We start from the raw sequence: 20,261 nt of genomic DNA on the forward strand, positions 1-20,261 counted from the left end.
TATAAAGCTACAAGTCGTCTCTCAAATGACATTTGAGAGAAGGCGATGTTTATACACGTATCAATGTGCGGATGTGAGGCGTTTCAGGGACAGATTCGTTTACATTACACACAGATACAGGTCACTTACATTTGTAAAAGGTGAACTGTCAAAATCCGATCTAAGCAAAAAAATCGGATTTGAGCAATTTGGATTGTAATGTGAACGTAGTCTTAAGACAATATGGTTAAGATTTAGGCTTGGACTGCTGACAATTTTTTAACGACCATCCAGCTTTTTCAGTCCCTTGATGTGCCAATGTGTTTCTCTCACAAACTATTTCAACTGATCTCTCACTATGAGCTGCACCACCTAAAGTAGGCTCTGAGAGCCCATTTATCGAAAGCGATCAATAATTTGACTTAAAAATAAGAATGATTCACTGTGATTAAAGACACATATGTTATGGAGAAGTAAGCCGAATCAGAATCAGAGCAAAACACAGACACATCTCTTTCTCAGACACACTGACTTACTGACTGACTGACTCAAATCTCACAGCATGCCACCGAGTGTGCAAGTCTCGTTTGTGTGTGTGTGTGAGAGAGAGAGAGAGTGAGAGAGAGAGAGAGAAGAGAGGATGACGGAGAGAGAGAGAGAGAGAGAGAGAGAGAGCGAGCGCGCGGGCGAACAAACGAGCGAGCGAGCGCGAGAGCGAGGCAACACACTCCCTCACTCACACACAGAGTCTCGCAGAGAGAGATAGACAGAGCAAGAGGGAGCGTGTGTGTGCGTGTGTATGTATGTATGTGTGCGCGAGCGCGCCCGCGTGTGTGTGAAGGAAAAGCGCAATGTCTGCTGAAGGGGCGCCTGTACTTCTTCCTCGTGCACTGACCGGCCCTCGCTGAAACACCATGGGCTGTATCGGCTCCCGCACCATCAGTAAGAGCAGCGTTTTATGCATCTGTCTGTTTAATGGGGGTGGGGGGGGAGAGGGAGCGGAGTGGGCGTGTGTGTGTGTGTCTGTAAGGACGATGCTCTGTGCTCTGAGACCCCACAACTCACCCACCACCCTTACCATCCTTCTACTAGGCAGGCTGACTTGGGACGTGTGTGTGTGTGTGTGTGCATGCATTTGTATGTATATGTATGTGTGCCTGTGTGTGTGTGCGCGCATCTCCAGCATTGTGGTCGCTACAAGGGGCTACTGGAGGTGGAAGGAGGGAGGGAAGGGACGAACTGTGGATGGATAGACTATAAGGGGTTAACCCGCTACAGACTGACGTGAACGGTGGCAAAGGGGGGTCTAGTGGTGGGTGGTGGTGTTGGGGGGTGATGAAAGGAAGAGCAGAAGGGCGGATGAAAGAGAATCTTTAGTGCTGGTGGAGCTGTGGTGTGAGGTGATGGTGGAAGTGGTGGAGAATGGGAGTAGATAAAGAATAGACTGTATGTGTGTATGTGAGGGTGTGTGTCTATGTTTGTGAACATCTCGCCAGAATTGAGTGTAAAACACTAGGGTGAAGATATGTTCTGTTTTTTTGCTGTTTTCTGTTTGTTTTTCTGTGTATTGTGGGTAAAATTAGCCAAAAAGCGGCCGTTCAAGGATCTGCATTGAGCGGGCGCGCGCGCGCGTGCGTGCGTGCGCGTGTGTCTGGGGTGCGCGCACGTGTGCATGCGTCACAAAGATGCTGCTCAGGGGGCGCGCGGTGCATTTCAGGTTAAGTGGTATAAAACCGAGTCTAGGCGAAAAAAACGAACAAACACATACAGTGTCACACACACACACACACACACACACACATACACACCTGTGGTCTGTCATGCATCCTGGCAGACCCACATATACCCCCTCATACACACCACATAAACACAAGTGTGAAGTGTGAGTGTGTGTTCAGGTGTGACACAGAGCCGGAGGGAGTGAGCTATAGCTATGTTCACTACAGTAGGTCAAATAGTGCTAAGTCAACACTGCCGGTGGTCACACGCCGCCCGCCTGACGAGGGTTCCGACACGACACGCGAGAGATGGTCATTTCTGATTAAACACAGAAAGAATCCCCTCAGAAAAAAACCCAACCCGTGCAGTTTATGTCTAATGAAGCGAGGAGGGTCACCGCGTGCCCAGCCCGGTCAAACACAGTGCAAAATGCGGCACGTCCACCAGTACATCGTTTTACGGTGTAGGCTAAAAGCAGTGTGAGCTCAAAATACGATAATCTGATAATATCGTTTTTCGAAGCCTCTTATCTGAATGTCTTCACAACATGAGTGCACAGAGAGCAGTGACGTCCTTTACACTGAAAATGTGATGCTCTTTAGTAGCAGGAACGTTTCACATGCTGGACCCAGACAGTGAGTGCAGCAGCCTATCAAAACAAAAGCCGGGCTAGGAATTAAATAAATAATTGGCTCCGTATTTGACCTTTGATTGTCATTGAGCCAGCCGTGAGAGGCTCAGAGACAGCACAGCGGAGAAAGAGTGGGTGTTCCTGCTCAGGCAGAGCAGAAAAGAAAAAAGAAACAGGACACAGCCAAAACCCTACAGCGGGGAAAGTGGTAAAAGTGGGGCAGAAAATTGAAGATATGAATTGAACGTCCCTTTAAAGTTAAAACCGGCCAAAACTAATACCCACCTGGATGGAATATGTTATACTGCTCAGCTCCTAGCTCACACAGCTGCTCAAAATGAGCAAACTGAAATAGGTATGTGTATTTAGTTTAGGTGCTAAATCTGATGTGTAAAGAACCATTAAGAATTATATTTAATTTTTTTTGTAGCAACTCATGACCTGACCAGGATGGATCATCAGATATTAAGAAAAACATACTGAGTTTAAGCACTGGCAGCTCTTGCCAGCAGAGCTTCAGCCAGTATTTTCTTATTTAAAGGCTAAGGACCAGCTAATATGAAATTGTCAAACACATAAATACAGCCTAAGCTGATTTCTTTACTTGTGATTATTGATGGTTAGAAAACATTTGCTCCCACAAATTCAAGGAATACAGCTTAAAAGACTTCTTTTTGGCAATGCCTGCTGTCTTCGCTGTCTGTCACACACGTCCTACGTGACATAGGTGGTGGGAAACAATCCAAGAAGTTGAACTAGATGAACTGAAGATGATGCAAAATGACAAAAAGGTGTGTTGTTTTTGGCTGCAGTAATTTAGTGTACAGTGGGACACCATGCACAAATGGCCCAAAGACCCCAGAATATCCAAAATGTGGACAAAATCTGTAAACTTTTAGATTTTAAAGTAAATTAAATATATAATTGTTATTTTTACTTAATGTTTACATTTTTAGAAGCTAAAATATTGTGAAATCTTTAGGAAGGTCCTTTATGTGGTTCTTAGCCTTTAAACTGTGTAGTATGTCATGGAAATCTGTGCGGGATGTAGACTCCAAATCTGCCCACCACCATTCCCCCAGTTCTAATTCTTTACTCAGGTTTGCCAGGTATAGACAGAAATCAGGCTCAGCACAGCAAGTTAACCACAATACCAGTCAGAATCATTTGTTTTGGTCTGAGATGCTAATATGGGATGAACGATGATATTGCAATTATATCAGTATTGGCATCTTATTGCTTTTTTAGAATCATTGGCTTTGGCCAACATGGCCTATATTTCAAACCGATACATGCTGATGTATTTAATGTATGCCAGAAAATGACCAAGCGACATTGTCTGCACTACTATAATTGGCCAACACTGGCTGTACTACTTTTACATTTATTGATATTTTTTTATTTATTTTTATTAGTTTAAACATAATGAAGCTATACCAGGGTATCAAGTCTCTCTGTAAGTTGGGATAAATACATGTGCAATATTGGATAGGAATCAGCTTAGAATACACACATCAGTTCATCCCTAATAATAGCATGATTTTAAGACAACTTATCTAGCCTTATGTTTTATACAACATTGTATTATATACATAGTTCTGTATCATAAATACAGGATACTTTTAGACTGAAAGAACTGTATTTATTTCTAAATCTCAACCCCCTTAAGAAACATGGCATTCCTGAACAGTATGAACATAGCTTCCCACATGGATCTGGAATTATTAGGAAATTGGTTTGCTGTATTTTATAGAGGAGCCTGGCTGTCATATTTAGCTCAGTTGCTAATAATAGAATCTGGTTTACACTGACCATGAAGGAGAGTGGAGTCGAGATGTGTGCAATATGGGTCAAGTGCTTTCTGTCCGAAAGTCCAAACTGTCTGGTATGTTGAGAGAGCAATATAGTCTTCCCGTGTGAAACCAGGCCCAGCAAGGCTCCAACCAGCATATTAATCAGTTTTAATCCACTTTCTTATACATTTTGCTAGAGCTTTTTGACGTGAAGAATTCCATGCCTCCTGCAAAATGGTCAAAACTAAGTAAAAGACAATTGTGTGCTTGTTTATTCCAAACAATATAAAAAACTACTACTACTACTTACTCTACATTAACACTAAGTGTAACAGTAGCAGCAACCCTGACTGGAAAAGTAATTATATGCTAATAATGAATACTCACACTGATACTCCACGTGTCATTAGACAGGAACTAGTTGATGTATTGCTGTTTCAATGTCCCATGGAAGCTAAATAACACTGCTCCGACATGTAAGAGGCCTTCTGCACTGAATGCTGATTTGATTTCTGATTTAGAGTTCTGGCCATGCTATCCTGTGATGTTTGGCATGTCAGTGTATTCTACTTTTAGCACCATTGAAAAAGATATACGTTGTTTGTATCTGTACATTTTCTTTAAAAAATATTTTAACCCCTAAACATGACTTGTCCCGTATATAGGCTACAGGTGTAGGTGATACCAAAACCCGTTTTCTGCAAAATAATTGACTTATTTAGATTCAGAAAAAATGAGGGCTTTGAAATATTCTACAGGACACTTGGAGAAGCTGCCTGTTATCTCTCTACTTCACTTAATAATTCCAGATCAGTAACAGAAATCAACCCAAATTCTGAATGTTTGAAAATAGACAAAAACTAGAAAAACATATTGAAACTGAAGGTTTGGAGGACATGAACTGTTTGATTTGTATTCAAGAAAATACTGATTTTAAAATGAACTTCAGATAAGAGCCAATTTTATGATTTTATATTTTGACATTAGCAGATTTACTTGATATATTTTATATTTTATATTACAAGTACAATTATACATTTAACAGAAAATCAGTTTTCTTGTGAGTAAAAGTTAGGACATCCCCATTTTTGTTACTACTTAATATGTCTAAAATTAGAATTAGGTGCAGCACAACAGCTGGAGATGATAAGACAATCGTTAGAGAGGATTTTGGAGTAAATAAGAGTCTGTCTTATTTAAACCTCAAACATTGGTTTGGTTTGCTCCTGACTGTTGTAATTAGGTGGATTACCTTAGCTCTCGTGGGCCTTCAGAAAGAAGGGTATAAATACAGTGAGTCTGAGAAGGGGTTTAAAAAGATCTCAGAACAATTAGAAATCAGCAATTTCAGTGTCATTCCAAAATACTTCAAAAATGGAGAATGATTAAAACTACTTTCAACATGATCAGGTTAGGCAACATAGCAAGTTATACCAAAGAGCAGACCAAAAGCTGTGTCCAAAAGCAGTCACCAAAAATCTACCTAAAATATAATCAGGGGACCTACAGGTAGCTTTTGCCACAGTTGTCAAAGTACAGTATGTTCTATTAGAAGGAGACTGCACACATTTGATTTGCGTGGGAGGAGTGCAAGGAGCTGTTCAAGTTGTCCTATTTTTTGTCTAGGTGTTCTCTAATACATTTTAGTCTTATGGTACTGAACTTTATGTGCAATGTTGCCACATAAAGAGCTCATTGGTGTGGCATCTTGCATTGTTTTGTTGGCATATCAAGTCATTTCTTGTTAATCCACCACAATGAAGTGATAGACTCCTTTGAACACATTCAGAAAAGCTTACCCTATACCAGTGTATATACTGAACAGCATACATACAGTATGTACTTAATCGAACCTTAGTGAAGGCTGAAATACAATACAATTCAGAAGCTGTGATCCACCATTTAATTAAGCATATAGAATTTTTTAATTGTAATTGATAAACAAATTATTTTTCTCTGGTTTGTTTAAAGTCTGTCTCAACTTCCTGTAATTGGTCTGAAAGTCCAAACCATCTAGAAAAGTGTTTTCACACTGCAGACTAAGCGGACCATGGTTCAGTCGCTCTGGACCGAGAACCCCTTCTTTGGTTGGACCAAACTCTGGTCCTTTGGACCAGACTACTTCTGCTACTTTGGTTCAGACCAAACCGAAAAGTCCACACCAAACAAGGCAGATGTGAAAATTCTCTTAATCAATGATTATCGCACTTGTGCAATGCATACAGTTCACAAGTGGTGTACAGTGGTGTAGTTTGAAATAGCACATAACCTTTACTATGACTGGCTATTAGCAAGATTAGCCTACTAGCACATAGCCAACAAACAATACATACTACTAGTTGCTAAGTAAATTCCTATGTTTATGGTGCAACATCATGTGTTTTTATTTAGTAATTAGGTATTAAGTATTTACTGTAAGTATACTATACAAATAAGTATAATTACTTACTGTTCTACTGATATTGGTGGGTATAATTGCTACAGTCTACAATCCTATTACACAAACATGACATATTGACTGCATTAGCATTAGCATTCATGTTGGAAAATGTGGCAAAATGTGCAGATACGTGTGTCACTCTGGGATTCTCTCACTGATGACTTGTGCTATGCATTTGTGTAACATGTTAATAGTTGTATTTCAGGTTTGTTAGCCCCTTAATGATGAGTAGAGTAAGAGAGTATTTTATTTTTCATTTTTAAACGGGAATGCAAACCCTAGAGGTCTCCTACTGAATATACAGCACACAACACAGATCAGTGGTTTTGAAAGCGTTCCTTAGGGCACCCCAAATAGTCTATAGAGCTCATATCTTGTGGGTTAAGAATTGGGCTGGAGCTAAAATGTAGGGGCCCTGGAGACAGTTTGTGAGCCACTGACGCAGACAGCAAATCCTGAATAATACAGAATGTGATTGTTTGCCGCCGTGGCAGACAGAACGCCCCTGGACTTGGATACTGACACTTGTATAATGATGACATTGACAAGCAAGTGGACCTATTATTTGAGAGCCACACACTGACACAGACACAAACAAGTGCAGGTGCTATTACTGGTATAGATATAAACACATATACACATTTTACTCTGAGTTCACCATACCAGGGGACAAGATTCATATCACACTGCTGAAAGCTCTTATTTGTTGCTGTGAAAATGATTACTTATTCTGGGAGCAAGGTGACCCCTACTACTTACGGTTATTGCAAACATACATCTGTAATAAACACTATGTGAATTCCATGACTGATTTAATGTTTCTGTAACACCTCAAACTGGACAGTTTAGATTGTTTAAGGTAGTGATTTGGTAATGTCAAAAGTCATGGGATAGCATTATGTAGATTGATTATCGAGTATTACCCCAAGGGAAAAAGCCCACACATGGTGTGAAGTGTTATCATATGAGTGTGGTTGAACGCTGTTCTTTTTGCTCATGGCAAGGCTGTGTAAATTATCAGTATTTAAACGAGGTTGCTTGGGTATTTAACACTCCTTGATCTACAGCATCACGTGTGTACCGGGATTGTAATCTCAGAAAGCATTACCACCACCGGTGGACAGTGCAGGGACTGGTAATGAATGTGACTGGTGTCTGGCTAAACCTTAATCCAGATTAAATGCAGGAGGCCCAACACATATTTCATCGGTCAGTGCAGCTAGCTTAGCTTCCATTGGACATGGCAATTTTTTTTTTAGAATGCACTGTATGCTTTTTGTCTTGCTGGTGATTAGGTGACACATCTAATGTATCAAAGCAATGGAAAACGTATTACCTCAGATCTTGTTTCACACTGTTTTCGCACTGACTCGATGAAACATGCCATCCTATTCAGTTTTATTCACTGTTTTATATAACAGTGAATAACATTTTGAAATTGAATGCACCCCGGGTGTGTAAGTGTCCTTTAATAATGAGGAGAGAGTGTCCTTTGGAGATGGAGAGTGGAACCCCCAGGCCTAATATTGTGGCCATAATTGGAAATGTTTATGCAAACCGTGGAGGCTGCAGAGGAACTCTGGGTAGTGGGCCTTTATGATTAATTTCAAGAATTGTATCTGCACAGTTGCCCTGTAATGTGTGCACACATGGTTAATGTTATCATACTGTAGGTAGTAGGGGTAGACGATATGGCTCTAAAATAATATCACGATATTTCAGGGTATTTTTGCGAAACGATATACTTGGCAATATAGGAAAACAGAAAAATTATTTATTAATTTCAGGAATATAGTATAATAGTAAAACAGTATAATCATAATGTGGCAAAATAAATAATATAGCATAAAATAATGAAATGCAGCAAAAAATATTGAATATTTATTTTCATGCATATAAACTGCTAACAAAAACTATAAACTAAATTATACAATAAATAAACTTAAAGCTTCTCTGTAAATAATGGACTACTTTTAAGACAAACCATCCCTATTGTCACGATATGGATTTTTAATATGATATTTCTGTGTCACGATATATTGTATACGATAGAATATTGCCCACCCCTAGTAGGTAGTGCTGTTTTGAAACGATAGTCATGTTTATCATTATGGGTCAGTTATAGGCCTCCATGTGTAGAAAGCCTCTTGTGGTTACGGACTTGATTTGATTGAACCCTTTTCATTCACAAGTGGGCTTGTGTGAGCTTCATGACAAATAGCTTCTTTGTTTTAAACTAAGATTTTTCCATTGTCAACTTCCTGTATAATAACACTACAATGTAAAAAGTGACATACTGATGAGCTGGAAGACGACACACAGTGCATCAATGAACTCATAAAAACTCGCAAAGAACAAGGTGAGGCCTGGCTGGATGAGAGCTGGAAGAAGGCTAGAGAGAGAATGTGGGCATCAATAGTGTAATGTCAGTGCTCGCATGGAACACAGAGCCTAGGGCCGTACAATTTATTTATAAATAAATAAATAAAAATACATACATACATACATACACACATACATACACACATACATACACACATACACACATACACATATATATATATATATATATATGTTATGATAAACATATTGTGAACACACAAAAGTGATGTGACAACATTGTGAATAACTCAAACTGCATTACCCACATACAGAAACAGGGGAAGCTTTAGTTTATGATCCTAGTTTGTGTTTCACATTGTGATGCCCATCCACTGACTGAGACTGTACGTCACACAGTAACCAACATTACCCAAAGTTGTTGCCTAACCAGGGCCGATGCCAGCCATTTGGAACCCTAAGCACAAATGCTTTGTGCTAAAACTTAATGACACTTTGATTTTCTTCTTTAATAAGACTTTGTGGCCACATATAGTGGACTTAACTTGAAAACACATTTTATTTAGCTAGCTCTTTTGCTGTTCAGAGGTATTATCGCCCTGTAGTCGGTGTGTTTACAGTGTTTAAACAAGCTACGTGGGACAAACGCTAGTTAATATGGCCCTGGCTTACCGGAACACTCAGGGTTCCTCAGTTCCATGATTTAACCAGTCAGGTTGTAAGTAGCAGTAAAGTATCTCCACTGAAGTTCTGCGTTACACAGGAGTTTCATTTTAGCTCTTCAGCAGTATTAGCATTAGCCGTTCAGAAGTAAGTATTAACAGACTAGTCTGAAGTCTGGAAATCTAAGCTTACTCTAAATCAGGGGTCCTCAAACTACGGCCCGCGGGCCACATACGGCCCCCTGCGCTCATTTGACCGGCCCCTTTAGCTACAACAGCAGTACCTGCTCCCTGGCCCCTCGCGCAAGCAGCATTAGCTATACGGGGAAAAAAAAGTAAAAAAAATGACAATTGGCCATCGAGAGTCTCCATAGACAGATGAAAAAAAACAGAAGGCTATTTCCCACGGTAATCAGACAACATACTACCACTCGCTCTGTGCTGTTCGCATGAGCTCTGAGACTCACATCTGACGGAATGTCGAGGAAAAGAAAAATCGACTCTGAGTGCAGAGTATTTAATCAACAGTGGACCTCTGACTACCTTTTTGTGCAATGTAAAGAAAAGGCTGTTTGTCTCATATGCCAGGAGTCAGTCGCCGTGTTTAAGGAATACAACCTGCGCCGCCATTATGAATCGCGCCATAAAGACAAGTTCGGCTGTCTGACGGGGCAGGTGAGGACAGACAAAATAGCAAAACTGAAACATGTGTTGGAGACTCAGCAAAATTCTTTTATAAAGCAAAAACACCTAAATATATCATCAGTTCGAGCTAGCTTTCAAGTGGCCAAGCTAATAGCTAGCAGTGGAAAGCTGTTCACCGACGGAGAGTTTGTAAAACAGTGCCTGACGGCGGTTGTCAAGGAGGCGGACCTGTTCAGCGCGGTGAGTCTATCCGCACCCACAGTTACACGGAGAGTAGAAGAAATGGGCGACAATTTGCACCTTCAGCTGCAAACTCAGACAAAAAGACTTTGCTCCTTTTCACTGGCTCTTGACGAAAGCAACGATGTGCGTGACACGGCGCAACTGTTGATTTTCATCCGCGGAACTAATGATAAGTTCGAAGTCACAGAGGAGCTTGCTGGACTACAAAGCATCAAGGGAACGACAACAGGAGAGGACATCTACAGGAAAGTTCACCAAACGGTGGCGGATTTAGATCTGGACTGGGCTAAATAAGTGAGTGTGACCACGGATGGTGCGCCGAGCATGGTGGGTTCTATGAAAGGAGTGATAGCGCGTATCAACAGAAAAATGAGTGAACGCGGCCATCCTCGTCCGATCGCCATACACTGCTTGATCCATCAACAAGCACTCTGTTGCAAAGCAGTTAAGTGGGATTCTGTCATGAAAATTGTGGTGTCCTGTGTTAATTTCATCAGAGCTCATGCTCTTAACCACAGGCAGTTTCAGGATTTTTTGTCTGAGCTAAATGCTGATTACGAAGATGTGCTGTACCACACTGAGGTCCGCTGGTTGAGTCGAGGGCGAGTTTTGAAACGTTTCAACGACCTGCTCCCCGAGATCAACACGTTTATGCTGTCCAAAAACAAAGCTGTGCCAGAACTCACCGATGAAGAATGGAAATGGCACCTTGCTTTCTTAACAGATGTAACCGACCTACTCAACAGTCTTAATGTGCAGCTCCAAGGCAAGGGAAGACTCATCAGTGACATGCATTCGTATGTAAAGGCGTTTGAAGTAAAACTGGGTCTCCTCCTTAAACATGTGAAGGAGAAAAATTTCTGCCATTTTCCCACTACACAGAAACGAGCAGCTGAGGTGCCTTCACTTGGATTCCCGACTGAAAAATGTGCGGAAAGGCCTTGGAAATTTTGCAACGCGAATTTCAGGTGAGATTTCAAGAGCTTCATGCCCACGCCAAAGACATTCGTCTTTTCCAGAGTCCCTTTGCTGCAGACATTGACTGCATCGATCCAATTTACCAGCTGGAACTGGCTGAACTACAAAATTTTGACAACCTTAAAGACGCATTCAAGTCCAGCACTTTGGTTGATTTCTATGTGAGACGTACCCAAATCTAAAAAAACACGCACTCAAAATGACAACAATTTTTGGGAGCACCTACATGTGTGAGCAGACTTTTTCCAGGATGAAACAGCTCAAGTGTCGAACGAGATCCAGACTCTCTGATGAACATTTGCATCACTTGTTACGACTGACAGTAACAAACATGGAACCTGACATTGACAGTCTTTCAGCCAGAAGCAGGCTCACAGTTCACATTAACTTATGGAAAAGCACTGTATGAGGTAGGATAATGGAAATTATTACTTAATAAATCATTAAAATGTCTGCATTGTGAATTACACATATCGCATATATTATGCAACCAGTATCACATGATAAATAGTTTTTAATGTTTATTTTTAGTCCGGCCCCCCAGAAGACTGAAAAACAGTGAGCTGGCCCTTTAGTTTAAAAGTTTGAGGACCCCTGCTCTAAATAAATGAAAGCGCTTTACTTGCCCACAAGCAGTTTTCGGGAGAAAAATCTGTGTAGTTTAACATCCAGCACTTGTTTGTTCTTTTTATTACTTAGCTTAGATTTACAGGACTCGCCACCCAGCGCCTAGACCTGCTGAATTAGGAAGAAAACATGGAGAAACCCCTGTTCCTTACTAGTGCTGCATAATGCACTAGTAAGGATGGTGCACCTAGTAATCTGGTGCACCTTATGTATGAAAAAATGTTTGATAGCGTATTGCTTGACATTTGTATTGCTTATGTCTGTATTAATATGCTTTACCTATTATTGTAAATATGTTATATATTTTTACATGCCTGATTTTTTGGTGTCCTACACCCAGTGTGTCTAACATTACAAATGTTTAGCACCCATTACTGTCTGAAATTCTAAAAGAGCAGACATACTGACAGCAGAACTAAAAACAATGGTTCAGCCAGCCCATCTGACGTGCAAAAAAGCTCAACAGGCAGAGCTTGCACCAGATTACTTCTTATACAAGCTTCTAGCAGAGGTGTTAGGCCAGCCCGTACAACTCACAGCTTACTACCATCCATGCGACTACCACTGAAGCAGAGAGGGCAGAACTAATCCTCAGCAGCATAACTGACAGTGTTACACAGCAGAGGAAGGAGCTCAGTCAAGAGACAATTCGCCAAACAGCTCCAGAATAAGTGTCAGCAGCATGGTTGGTGGTGTAAGAACAGAAAGTGCTGCAAACCGGAGAGGATCAAAAGCTGCCACAGACTTTGAAACACGTGCAGATGAAATATTAACCTGAGTAATGCTGAGAACTGAAAACATGAGATGTTTTTACCACTTTTAAAATAAATTAAATCAAGTTAAATAGTTTAAAGACATGCATCAAACACTAAACAATTTAATATTCCATCAGACGATCATGCAATTATTCTAATCATAAATTTACTTTAGCAGTGAGACTCTAGTCATAAAGTTACCTCAGTAGTGCTACACAATTAAAATTAAGAACGTGAGGCAGACAGCTTAGCTAACATTACTATGCCAGTCCTGTACAGCTTAGAGTTCAACTGTTTCTCTAATTTTTTTTAACCAGGATCCAGATTGCACAGAGTAATCAATGTGGGTTTTAAGCACAGTATGAATTATTGTAAACTCTAAACATTAACAAACGTCAACATGTACATGAACATAGGGGTCAAATTTCTTATGACCATTGAAAAGTCTTAAATTCATGCAGCTGTAAAAAATAAAAAACAAATTCAAAATTCAATTTCCAAAAAGTCTTAAAAATACCACAAACATTTCAAAATTCCATATGAGAGTTAGCTTGCCGATTTAACAGCATACTGAATGAAGCAGAACTGTTACAGCCAGTCTAGGGTTAGGCTGCAACATAAAAAAAAAGAACTGTCTCCCACTCCCCAACCTTCCCAAATATTCAACCCACCAGACCAAACAGACAAGATACTAGCCTCAGATATTTTATTTTGAGTTTATGAAAGCACAAGACTTCAGGGATGGTCCCAGCCTAAAATATATACTTCCCAAATTCCTCCCCAAACTAACTTACTTAAGAAAATAAAGAAAAAGGAAATACAAAAACAGAACCTAACTCCCTAACAAAAAAACAGAGACAAAACCTCAAAAGAAATAGGCTACACTCCCTACAGCTTTAAAGCTAAAAGGCCTAAACAGTTTACATACCACTGCAGAGAAAGAGTTAACTCACAAAAATTCAGAAACACACGGAAAGCAGGCCACATTACTCCACTTCATAGTCTAGATAACGGCAAGGGAAAAGGAGGAGGAGCCCAGAGGTAGGCAGCCATCTTGATTTTATCCCATCCTCCAACTCCAATCCATCCAATCAGAACACAGTTTAGTTCAGCTCAGCCAAGCACACCTGTAGACTGTTAGATAGTCAGAATGGAGGGAGCGCAGACGGTAAGAGTAAAGGAGAGAGAGGAAAAAAAAGAGAGAGAGAGCACATGAATAAACAAACGGACTCTGCGCCTAACAGGAAACAACGCCAATAGACATGGCTCTTAAAGGTGCTATTTTCAGGTAAGTTCACTACCTGCTTTTAGCTAGTGAAAATGGTATTGTAGGAAGAGGGTTATTGTTATTTACAAAAACTAATTGGAATACCTCAATGTTACACTTACCGTAATTCTAAAGTGTTGTGCTTCTTGCCATTTTGTTATTGTGAAAATGTACTTGGCAATGGTATTAGAGGTTTTAAAAATTACTTAAACCTGCATATACCCTAAATTATATTCTCTGGACAAGTTCTAAAAGCCTCTAACAACACGAAAGGTTTTTGCTAAACAAAAAAGCATGTGCTGTTGTACATAGTCCAAAACAAACACATTTAGCATGAGTACCACAAAATAATCTGAATAAGCAGGTCAAGCATCATTACTGGCCTGTGTGCACCTGCTGCCCTGAGGTCAAACACCACCTTCTGTGCCTTATTTTTATTTTAGGATTAAGCAAATACATTCACACCAAAAAACTTTAAAGAATATTATAGAAAACAACACAGCGTGTACTACACAACACTGTGAACACATGATAGTAACCTTATGGGACAATAAACACTCAGGGCACAAACTAAACAGAACAATAGAACAAAACATGCATGCAAAGGATTTGCGCTGTGATTCCTAAACACATCTCTTTGGTTTAGGCCATAAAAAATGGAAATTCAGGTGTCCCTATAGAATTCAGGTGGTATGTTAACACTAAGCTATAGGCAATGTAAAACATGATTGCTTGAATAATTACATTTTTACACTGTCTCTCAATTTTCACAGGCTCCAATGTAATTTAACAAATTTACATAACTCTGAATATATGGATTATGTTTCATACATTAAAGCAAATCCTTTATAATCAATGACTGCCAAAAGCCAGCCATTGCCAGGCCTTCATTTGCTGCTTGTTTGCGAGTCTTTCTGTCTTGAGTTTTGTGCTCAGTGAATGGAAAGCTGCTGAATTAGGCTGAAATCAAGAGACTTATTCTGACATTTCAGAACATTACATTTCTTTGCATCTAAGAGAATAGTATAGCTCTAGTCTATACATTTCAGAAGTCATTCTCCTCCTTTCTACCAGCAGTAACATAATCCATAACTACCAGTGATCCAGTTACTCTGGTCACTTGGACAAATTGCCATTTCATAACACCTCCATGTTTGAGGATGTGCTTTGATTTAGATTTTAAGCCTTTTCTTCTCTTCTTCATACAGTTTTGGACGTTTTCTTGATAATTTCTTTATTATTTTACAATTATTGATTAATCTTGTGAATGTTTACCTCTTTGTTTACTTACAAACTGTCTTACCTAGAGTGGAGATTTTTTTGTTATCAAGATAAGAATACTGTGTTCATCTGTTTTTTGTTAACTTGTGTGTTCTTTCAGGCATTCTTTTTTAACCTTTTGGCAAACAATAGTCATTTTAAAAAGCAACCTAGTTTTTCTTAATTCTCAATTTGCTATTTTGTTTAAAGATGAATAATATGAAAAATATATGTTTTAAAATGTTGCACACATGGTGTGATAAATTATTATTTAATTTATTTAAAAAACCTATCCAAATCAATCTAGCCATTTATGAAAAAGTGTTTGCCCTCCATTAATTAACTAGGTTTAAACACACTTTTTGGAAAGCTAGGTTAAGTTTCATTACCCTTTTTAGGTTTAGGGGGCAAGCACTTTTTCCACACAGGGCTAGATTGTTTTTTTCTTTAATAAATAAAATGATAATTTAAAAAGTACTTTTTATATTAAATCAGGTTATCGCTGTCTGATATTAAAGTTTGTTTACAAATCAGAAACATATCAGAATGACAAAAAAAGCAAAAATAAAAGAAATATGTAGGGTGGCAAATACTTTTTCATGCAACTATATAAAAAAAAGTTATATAAAGTCTTTCTTTTAGAAAAATTACAGATGAAGCCAGAGAGTGGTGAGTACTGTATCCTATAATTCATGATGTGTGAAACTTGGAAACTAGAAAATACTGGTATAGAACGAGGTTTGGCGGACCCACATGGCAATAACATCTTTAGCTCTGCTTAAGATTGGAATAAGTCTCAGATTCAGCATTGAAGAGTAGAATTAGAGGTCTGACAGGTAAGGTGCAGAAAAAAAGTTATTGCTAAGATGAGAAAATAAAAAAGGAGCTTCTCTGAGCCATACAGCACTGTTACTGGACAGCTAAAAATATGGGTGTTCTTAAACTTTTTTAGCTGTAGTGTATATGATGAGATTACGTTCAGATTTTGTATGTTTCAAGTCAAGTCAAGTAGTTTTATTGTCAGTACTACATATGTACAGGACATACAGAGAACTGAAGTTACGTTACACTCCTTCTCAAAAATTACAGCAAGTACAGAAATAGATATATAATATAAAAGAATGGGAGACACTATATGTACAATACAACAATTACACAAATAGACAAACTTAAGACAGAAGACAGTAGTGCAATATGGAATGACAATGTTTGTATATGTTGCTAATACAGTAATGATATAGAACAGGTGGTTTTCCAGCTGCCTCTTGCACTTATTTGGAATTAACTTCTAATATTTCAAATATTGTTTCATAAGTCAGTAGCTCCTCCCTTTCCACTTTACATTGCTTTGTGGGATTAATAGTGTCCTTCACTACCACACCTGAACACTGAGCATATGTTGTGGTTAGTAAGTACTAGTAATTGGTACACAATTGGGACACATTCTGCGACTGCACTTTGCACCTAAGAACACCACAACCAAATCTCATTTAGTTTTATGGCTGTAAAGTGTTTGAGGACAGCTACCAAATGTAGATCAGTATAACACTTGAAAGTGCTAAATCTAGTAATAAAACTCCTAACAGTCAATTTTACAGTAGTTTTTGAGCCTGTGAATATAAAAGGGAAAATGGGTAAAAATCACATGTTGGGTTCCAGTCCATTGTGGTGGTATACAAAAGCAAAAACTATATAGAAGTAGTGGTTTGATTTGATTCTAGGCTGTATAACACAAAGTTGTAATGTAACAGAGAGGCAGACACTATGGCAGGCAATGTTACACAGCCCTGCATTGATTAACATGTTGACTCGTGAAGATGCCGGTGTAAACTGTGTCCTTTTAGCTGTCTGCCAAACGCATTGATCATATTTCCTGAATACAGGCTGTGAGTGTGTGTGTGTGTGTGTTTGTGTGTGTGTGAGAGAGAGAGAGAGAGAGAGAGAGAGAGGGTGTTAGAAAGCCTGAGGTCTGATGGAGGTTTACAAGGCCCAGCTGGATTTCTGACTGCAGTGCGTTTTTCATTGTATTCAGGGATACTGTGTGATACAGGTAGTGTGACGGACAGACGAACGGACGGACAGATATCTCTCTTTTTCTCTCTTTCTCTCTTTTTCTCCCTGCTTGTTCTCTTTGTCTCTTTACCAAGCATACATGCATACACCCCTATCACCCCACACTCCCCTCTGTGTGTGTATGTGTATGTGTGTGTGTGTGCATGTGAGAGGGTTCTTATTGCATGATCCAGCACATAGTGTGACTGACACGGCCCAAGGTGACTGCTTGATACTGTGATTGACCGGCATGTTTCTATTGAGCGCCTGATCTAAAACAAGGAGGGGTATAAGAGGACCGAGAGACAGCGAGAGAGAGAGAGAGAGGGAGGGGGAGGACTGAAAAGAATGAGTCAGAGGAGGGAGAGTGGGAGGGAAGCTGAAAGAGAGAGATGTAGAAGCTGATACTGAAAGACAGGATGTTAGATTGGAGAAATGAATAAGGAAGGAGCAAAAGTGAGTCGCAAGAAGTTGATCAGAATACAGAATATTGATAAGTGTGTGAGCCGAAGGTGAGTTACAAGATCATCCTCTAGAGCTCAGTTGCATCCTAAATCATTCACTACGTATAATGCACTATTTAAAAAAATGCTTTAAAGTACCTGTCATTTTCCAAGTATGTGAGAGAGAGTGATCATTTTTGATTACAGGTTCCATTACGTATTTTTGGGTAACATGTAAACAATGTTTCTTGTGGTGCTGTTTTATGAACGACTTTATATAAACAGGTTTTTTTTATTTTTCTCAAGTATTTCTCATTTTTATCCCATTTTCTCCCCGAATTATAAGGCCAATTACCCAACTCGATCATTAGGACTCCCCCTATCCCTAGTGATGCCCCAACACACCAGGAGGGTGAGGACCAGCACATGCTTCCTCCGATACATGTGAAGTCAGAGACACCACCTCTTTTCGAGCTGCTGCTGATGCAGCATTGCTGAGTAGCATCACAGCACACTCGGAGGACAGCGCAGCGTCTCGGCTCTGATACATCAGCTCACAGACGCCCTGTGCTGATCAACATCACCCTTTGGAGTGACATCTACCCACCCAGAGATAGCAAGGCCAATTGTGCTCTCTCAGGGCTCTGGCAGCCATTGTTAAACTACATGAACGGGATTTGGCCCGCTGGATTACTCAGAACCCTATATAAACATATTTTAATATAAATCTAGGCAATAAAAGCATCATCATCAGAATACTGTGCCTTTTGGCTCACAAAACTCGATTTAAACAAAATTATATTTTACCAAGTTGGGCATATTAAGCTTTACCTTAATTTGCATATAGGGAAAATATGAAAATATTAGGTTATTATTATAGATTATTAATTGCTGATTATGCAGTAAGTGTCTTCAGTTCCTTGAAAATAAAAGAGAGTTTTATTTTCAAGGCCATCCAAAATTTGTTTGGTTACTCAAAATAACAAAGTGGACAGGACATTCTTGTACAAGTGAACAACTGAAATGTCCAAATGACAAAAAAAATAACTTTAATTAAATATTCCTTAACTAGGGCCCTATGAAATTACTTTTTTTTGTTTTCTGTTTTTATATGTTTTTTCCATTATATTTCTTTCAGGTTTTTAGTAGCGCTATCTGCAATTTTAATAAGTCTAATTAATTAACTTATTCATTAAAGATTTTAACTTTAAGACAATATTACTTAACTAGGGCCCTATGAAGTTACTGTATTATATTTTTATAATTTATTCCATCATATTTTAGATTTTTTGATTTTTAGTAGTGCTGTTGGGCAATTCAAAAATGTGTAATTGATTACACAATGTGCTGTAATTAATCTAAACGAATGGCATTAATTTAAGTGATGTAGTAACTATATTCGCCAAAAAGTAAAGAAAAATCACACAGGTTATGCATCTCAGAGAGCAGTGTTGACATGACCCAAACCTTGTCCTCGTCTGGTATTTCCAGATGCCCACATTCCACTTGGAACAGTGGCTGAGAAGTGGGCCAGATACTAGATCTAGGTTTGAGTGGTGGGTCAGTTCTGACAGTGTTGGTTTAAAGGTGGATCTTACAGTCTGTTACTGTTACAGATGTTCCCTCTTTTATATGGAACAGACAGCTATAGAATTAAACACAGCACTGCACAGTAATTGTAATCATTATTACTATTATTAGTAGTATTATCATTCAGCAGATGTAAATAATTTGAAAGGGCAATATAACAACAACTGTATCCTTAATTCAGAATTTAATGGCATTATATGGTATAAAATTGTACAGTTGACATTATCTCGCACTATTTGCCTTTTCAATGGATGTATGTTCCAATAATCTGGCTAATATTAGATCTGAGAGGATATATGGGTCACTGTACTTGATGAACTGTACATGAACTGACCAGTGCTGCCCTTATCAGCAGATGGTAAGACAGGGGTAACATGAAATATTAGAGATACATGTTTTATTAAACTTAATAAAGCTTATGTAGCTTATGTGTGCATATGTAGCTTCCTTACTGAGCAGAAACCTTTTGTCTTCAATCAGGGATGTAATAATTAGTATATGTATAGCTTTCAGAAAAAGCACTTATATCTTATATTCTAATAGAGGTGAAAGAAAGTAGGGCTGCAGCTATTGATTATTTTAATAATCGAGTACTCGACTGAAAAATCGATTTGATTAATCGAATAATTGGATAAAACATATTTGTTTTAAGAGTAATTAAAAATACACAAGAGAAAACAAGACATTTTACTTAATAATAAATTACCAATTGATTTCCTTTTTTAGATAAGTTATATTTTTAAATTCACAATAAATAAAGTAGTAATAATACTTTGATAATTACTACTTTAATAAATTAAGTTAAATTATTTTCAACAAGGATTTCTTGTATGTATC

General features: G+C 38.8%; 1 protein-coding gene across 4 annotated transcripts in view; it reads left to right on the plus strand.

Moving 5' to 3' along the window:
- Positions 1–664: 664 nt before the first annotated feature.
- The window catches only part of fam131ba (family with sequence similarity 131 member Ba), a 66,101-nt gene continuing 46,504 nt past the window's right edge, over positions 665–20,261 (plus strand). For 2 of the 4 annotated variants that reach the window (XM_022666140.2, XM_022666142.2), the window contains exon 1: positions 665–921. In XM_022666140.2, coding sequence (XP_022521861.2) covers positions 894–921 — 28 coding nt within the window. In that variant the 5' untranslated portion in view covers positions 665–893. The remainder of the gene's footprint in view (positions 922–20,261) is intronic. The other 2 variants (XM_022666141.2, XM_049476305.1) reach the window with 1 other exon arrangement.

Source organism: Astyanax mexicanus, chromosome 3 (assembly GCF_023375975.1).
Source record: "Astyanax mexicanus isolate ESR-SI-001 chromosome 3, AstMex3_surface, whole genome shotgun sequence".
In the NCBI taxonomy this organism is placed as follows: domain Eukaryota; kingdom Metazoa; phylum Chordata; class Actinopteri; order Characiformes; family Acestrorhamphidae; genus Astyanax; species Astyanax mexicanus.